The sequence below is a fragment of the Scyliorhinus torazame genome, chromosome 4 (genome assembly GCF_047496885.1).
Source record: "Scyliorhinus torazame isolate Kashiwa2021f chromosome 4, sScyTor2.1, whole genome shotgun sequence".
Taxonomy (NCBI): domain Eukaryota; kingdom Metazoa; phylum Chordata; class Chondrichthyes; order Carcharhiniformes; family Scyliorhinidae; genus Scyliorhinus; species Scyliorhinus torazame.
The window spans coordinates 84,541,877-84,548,354 of record NC_092710.1 but is presented as its reverse complement, the minus strand read 5'-3'; the positions used below and the strand labels follow the sequence as shown (position 1 = coordinate 84,548,354).

Genomic DNA, 6,478 nt, shown 5'->3' with positions numbered 1-6,478 from the left:
GCCTGTGCGAGCGGGTGAGTGACTGACTGCCTGTGCGAGCGGGTGAGTGACTGACTGCCTGTGCGAGTGGGCGAGTGACTGACTGCCTGTGCGAGCGGGCGAGTGACTGACTGCCTGTGCGAGCGGGCGAGTGACTGACTGCCTGTGCGAGCGGGCGAGTGACTGACTGCCTGTGCGAGCGGGCGAGTGACTGACTGCCTGTGCGAACGGACGAGTGACTGCCTGAGCGGTCGAGTGACTGACTGCCTGTGCGAGCGGGCGAGTGACTGACTGCCTGTGCGAACGGACGAGTGACTGCCTGAGCGGGCGAGTGACTGACTGCCCCGAAGGACTGCACGCAGGTCCATGCCCTTATGTGTGATCTCGTGTGTCTGTGGTACCCTTAGTTGGTTTCTCTCAACATGTTGCTCCTCACAGAATCCTTGGCCTACCTCACAGCAGCGACCCATGGCCTGGATGAGGAAGCTGAGTCTCTGAAAGCGACCTTTGATCCTGAAAAGGAGACGGTGAGCGGAAACCCCTATTGCCTTTGTTTCTTTCCTTGCCCCCTTTTGATTGTGACCATTGACCTTGCGCCCTCTGTCCTCGGCTCCTAGGTACCAGAGATTGACCCTGATGCCAAGCTCCTACAGCCTCCCCCTCCCATCATGCCTCTGGACACGAACTGGCCCCTTCTGACTGTCACTAAAGGCTACTTCGAAGGGAGTATTGCACCGAAGGGTAAGTTTCGAAGGTGGATGCGGAACTGGCAGAGTGCACTGAGAGAGCGCTGCACAGTCAGAAGGTCAGTACTGAGGAAGTGCTGCACTGTCAGAGGGTCAGTACTGAGAGAGCGCTGCACAGTCAGAAGGTCAGTACTGAGGGAGTGCTGCACAGTCAGAGGGTCAGTACTGAGGGAGTGCTGCACTGTCAGGGTCAGTACTGAGGGAGTGCTGCACAGTCAGAGGGTCAGTACTGAGGGAGTGCTGCACTGTCAGAGGGTCAGTACTGAGGGAGTGCTGCACTGTCAGAGGGTCAGTACTGAGGGAGTGCTGCACTGTCAGAGGGTCAGTACTGAGGGAGTGCTGCACAGTCAGAGGGTCAGTACTGAGGGAGTGCTGCACTGTCAGAGGGTCAGTACTGAGGGAGTGCTGCACAGTCAGAGGGTCAGTACTGAGGGAGTGCTGCACTGTCAGAGGGTCAGTACTGAGGGAGTGCTGCACTGTCAGAGGGTCAGTACTGAGGGAGCGCCGCACTGTCAGAGCGTCAGTACTGAGGGAGCGCCGCACTGTCAGAGGGTCAGTACTGAGGGAGTGCTGCTCTGTCAGAGGGTTAGTACTGAGGGAGTGCTGCACTGTCAGGGGGTCAGTACAGAGGGAGTGCTGCACTGTCAGAGGGTCAGTACTGAGGGAGTGCTGCACTGTCAGGGGGTCAGTACAGAGGGAGTGCTGCACTGTCAGAGGGTCAGTACTGAGGGAGTGCTGCACTGTCAAGAGGGTCAGTACTGAGGGAGTTCTGCACTGTCAGAGGGTCAGTACTGAGGGAGTGCTGCACTGTCAGAGGGTCAGTACTGAGGGAGTGCTGCACTGTCAGAGGGTCAGTACTGAGGGAGCGCTGCACTGTCAGAGGGTCAGTACTGAGGGAGTGCTGCACTGTCACAGGGTCAGTACTGAGGGAGTGCTGCACTGTCAGAGGGTCAGTACTGAGGGAGTGCTGCACTGTCAAGGAGTCAGTACTGAGGGAGTGCTGCACTGTCAGAGGGTCAGTGCTCAGAGTGCTGTCAGCGTGTCACTACTGAGGGAGCACAAGAAAGGTTCACTAGTCTGCTTCCTGGGATAGAAACAGAGAAAAAAGAAAATATTTGCCCATTCTGCCCTTCAAGCCTGCTCTGCCATTCATTGTGATCATGGCTGATCATCAAGTTCAATCCCTGATCCCGTCTCCCCCCCCCCCCCCCCCCCCCCCCCCCCGCATATCCCTTTGATTCCTTCAGCCCCAGGAGCTATATTTAATTCCTCCTTGAAATTACGCAACGTTTTGCCTCAACTGTTTCCTGTAGTGGCAAATTCCACAGATTCACCACTCTCTGGGTGAAGAAATTTGTCCTCACCTCAGTCCTAAAATATTTATCCCTCTTCCTCAAACTCTGACCCCAGTTCTGGACCTTCTTTACTGCCTGATGTACCTGTGTGCTAATTTTTAGCGACTGATACACGAGGACACCAAGGTCTCGCTGAGTATGCACCTCTCTCAATTTACACTCATTCAAATAATAATCTGCCATCCTATTTTTGCTGCCAAAGTGGATCATCTCACATTTATCCACATTATACTGCATCTGCCATGCATGTGCCCACTCACTCAGCCTGTCCAAATCCCACTGAAGCATCTCTGCATCCTCCTCACAACTCACCCACCCACCCAACTTTGTATCATCCTCAAATTTGGAGATAATACATTTCGTTCCCTCATCCAAATCACTGATATATATTATGAACAGTTGGGGTCCTAGCACAGATCCCTGTGGTACCCCACTAGTCACTGCCTGCCAATCAGAAAAAGACCCATTCATTCCAACATTTTGCTTCCTGTCTGCGAACCAGCTTTCTCTCTATCTCAAGACAATACCCGTAATCCTGTGCACTTTAACTTTACATATTAACCCGCGATGCAAGACCGTGTCGAAGTCTAAATAAACCACAGCCACTGCTTTTCCCTGGTCAACTCTACTAGTTACATTTTCAAAGAATTCCAATCGATTTGTCAAGCATGATCCTTTTGTAAATTCATGTTGACTTTGTCTGATTATACCACTGCTTTCCAAATGCTGTGGTATGAAATCCTTGATAATGGGCTCCAGCAACTTCCCTACTACCGACGTTAGGCTCACTGGTCTGTTTTCTCTCTAGCTACCTTTTTGAATAGCGAGGTTATATTAGCTACCCTCCAATCTCCAACGAATTTTGGAAAATGAGCACCAATGGATCTACTATTTCCAGGACTTCTTAAGTACTCTTGGATGAAGATTATCAGGTCTTGGAGATTTATCCACCTTCAATCACATTCATTTCACCAAAACCATTTCACTAAACCTCGTGTTTCTTCGAACTTCTGGTAAATTATTCACTTCTTCCTTTGTGAAGACAGAAGCAAAGTATGTATTTAGTTCCTCGCCCATTTCTTTGTTCCTGGTTATGAATTCCCCCGTTTCTGACTGTCAGGGGCCGACATTAGTTTTTAATCAATCTTTTTCTCTTTACATACCTATAGAAACTTTTACAGTCAGTTTTTATGTTCCCCGCTAATTTACTCTCATTGTATTGTCCCTTCTCAATCAATCCCTTTGTCCGCCTTTGCTGAATTTTAAACTGTTCCCAATCCTCAGGTCTGTTGCTTTTTCTTGCTCATTTGTATGCCTCGTCTTTAAATCTAATATTATCTCTAATTTCCTTTGTAAGCCATGGTTTGGCCACAGTTCCCTTTCTACTCTTGCATCAAATAGGAATAAACAACTTTTGGAGTTCACCTATTCGTTCCTTGAATACCTGCCATTGGCTGTCCGCTGTCCTTCCTTTCACTAATGTTTCCCGCTCTGGCATAGCCAGCTCATGTCTCATTCCATCACAGTTACTGATGAGCGGAGTTGTCCTGTTGAGGGGAGATTGTGTAGATTGGCTCTCTACTGTCTGAAGATTAGAGGAATGAGAGATTTTTAAAGAAATATATTTTATTTTTTAAAATTTATAATGCCCAATTATTTTCTTCCAATTAAGGGGCAATTTAGCGTGGCCAATCCACCTAACCATATCTTTGGGTTGTAGGGGTGAGACCCACGTATCACGGGAGAATGTGCAAACTCCACACGGACAGTGACCCAGAGCTGGATTCAAACCTGGATCCTCGGTGCCCTGAGGCAGCAATGCTAACCACTGGGGCAGCAATGCTAACCACTGGGGCAGCAATGCTAACCACTGGGGCAGCAATGCTAACCACTGGGGCAGCAATGCTAACCACTGGGGCAGCAATGCTAACCACTGGGGCAGCGTGCCGCCCCCTGGGGCAGCGTGCCGCCCCCCGGGCAAGCGCGCCTAACAACCCCCCCCCCCCCCCCCCCCCAGCGCGCTGCTGTCCCCCCCCCTCCTGGGGCCAGCGTGCCGTCAATAGGAATGAGAGCTGATCTCCATGAAACATTAAAAATTCTGGCATTTTGACAGGGTGTGTGCCGAGGTGGTTTGTGCCGGCTGCAAAATCTCCGGAACTGGGTCCAGGGGGGGGTGGGGTTAGTTGGGGGAGGGGAGGGGCAGAGGGTTGGTGAGAAGGTCACGGTCTCAGAATAAGGGGGTAGCCATTTTGAACTGAGATGAGTAAAAATGTCTACTCGGGTGCGGCACTGTGGTTAACACTGCTGCCTCAAAGTGCCAGGGACCCAGGTTCAATTCCAGTCTTGTCTGTGTGGAATTTGCACCTTCTCCCCGTGTTGTGTGGGTTTCTTCTGATTTCCTCCCGCAGTTCATAGATCTGTAGGTTAGGTAGCTTTAAGTACCTGGGGTCACCATCACCAACAGTCTGCCCTGGTCCACTCACGTTGATGCAACAGTCAAGAAAGCCCAACAGCATCTCTACTATCGAAGCTAAGGAAATTTGGCATGTCTGCATCGACTCTCTCGAACTTCTACAGATGTGCCATAGAGAGCATCCTATCCGGCTGCATCACAGCCTGGTTTGGCAACTGCTTGGCCCAAGATCGCAAGACACTGCAGAGTGTGGTGAACTCAGCCCAATGTATCACACAAACCTGCCACCCTCACATTGATTCTGTATACACCTCCCGCTGCCTCAGGAAGGCAGACTGCATTATCAGAGACCCCTCCCACCCAGGCATTGCCTTCTTCCAGACCCTTCCATCAGGCAGATGGTACAGAAGTCTGAAGAGCCGCACATCCAGACATAGGAACAGCTTCTTCCCCACAGCTACAAGACTCCTCAACGACTCCCCCTCGGACTGATCTGTTCCCTGTAAGAACACTATTCACGACGCCCTATGCTGCTCTTGCTCATGTTTTTGCTTTGTTTGGCCCTTGTTCTGCACTGTAACCAATCTCTGTTTGTCGATGTACCATTTGTCAATGTTCTCTGTTGATTATTCTTTTGTTTACTACGTACGTACTGTGTACGTTCCCTCTGCCCCAGAAAAATATTTTCCACTGTACTTGGGTACATGTGACAATAAATCAAATCAAGGTAGATTGGCCAGGGATGTGCAGGTGAAGTGGGGCTACGGGGTTGCAGGGTGGGAGCCAGGTTAGGGTGCGCTGTTAGAGAGACGGTGTAGACTCGATGGACCAAATGGCCTTCTGCACTGTCGGAATTCTGTGATTCTGAATCTTGGGGATTCCCTCCCGAAGAGTCCATGACTCTGTGAGGGTGCTCAGTCACTGAGCAGATTGCAGAGGGAGAGCGATAGGTTTCTGGCACTGAGGGAAATCGAGGGGCTAGGAGGACCGGATGGGGAAGTGGAGAGGGGGTGGGAGATTAGCCACAGGCTGATCAAGTGGCCGCGAGTGCTCGAGGGACTGACTGCACTCCTCTGTTCCATTGATTGATGTTTGTCTCTTGCTCATTGCCCGCAGGTAAAGGTGGGCAGTTAGCCGTTGACCCAGCCGTGGAGAATGCCGGAGCGGATGGCTGGGGTGAGGACGCTGAACTGCTTTTGGATGAAGGTGAGCGAGCAACTGGAAATGGCCACTTGTTATGACGCAAGCCGGGACGTTTAAATGTGATCAGAGCACCACTCCATACTCCATCCCCCATCTCCTTGGATGTTTCTCACCGTCTCGTATTTGTCCCATTCCCCCTTTCTGGAAGTTCCTATTGAATCTGCTTCACCGCCCTTTCAGGCAGCACCTTCCAGATCGCAACAGTTCACTGTGTAAAAACACTGAGTTACAGGGATAGGGTGGGGGGGCTGTGCCTACTTGGGGTACTCTTTCCAGAGGTTGGTGCAGACTCGATGGGCCGAATGACCTCCTTCTGCACTGCAGGAATTCTATTTCTCCTCATCCTCACAATCTGGTTCTTACAGATTCTCTTCAATTTGTGTCCCTCTGGTTACCCACCCTCCTGTCACTGGAAACACTTTGACCTTATTTGCTCTGTACAAAGCCTTCCTGATTTTGAACGGCACAATTAAATCTACCCCTTCTCCCCCTCTGCTGTAAGAGCAATCCCAGCTTCTCCAGTCTCTGCATTCACTGAAGTCCCACATCCCTATTTCCCCCTCCCTATCTCTGTAACCTCCTCCAGTCCCTACAATCCTCCCTATCTCTGTAACCTCCTCCAGTCCCTACAACCCTCCCTATCTCTGTGACTTCCTCCAGCCCCTACAACCCTCCCGAACTCTAACCTCCTCCAGCCCCTACAACCCTCCCGAACTCTAACCTCCTCCAGCCCCTAGAATCCTCCCTACCACTGTAACCTCCATCACCCAACAGAATCCCTT

At 51.1% G+C, this 6,478-nt stretch overlaps 1 protein-coding gene across 1 annotated transcript in view; it reads left to right on the top strand.

Moving 5' to 3' along the window:
- Positions 1–386: 386 nt before the first annotated feature.
- copa (COPI coat complex subunit alpha) overlaps positions 387–6,478 on the top strand; it is a 30,252-nt gene continuing 24,160 nt past the window's right edge. Inside the window, exons 1-3 of the mRNA XM_072498340.1 lie at positions 387–506; positions 597–720; positions 5,610–5,699. Coding sequence (XP_072354441.1) covers positions 402–506; positions 597–720; positions 5,610–5,699 — 319 coding nt within the window. The 5' untranslated portion in view covers positions 387–401. The remainder of the gene's footprint in view (positions 507–596; positions 721–5,609; positions 5,700–6,478) is intronic.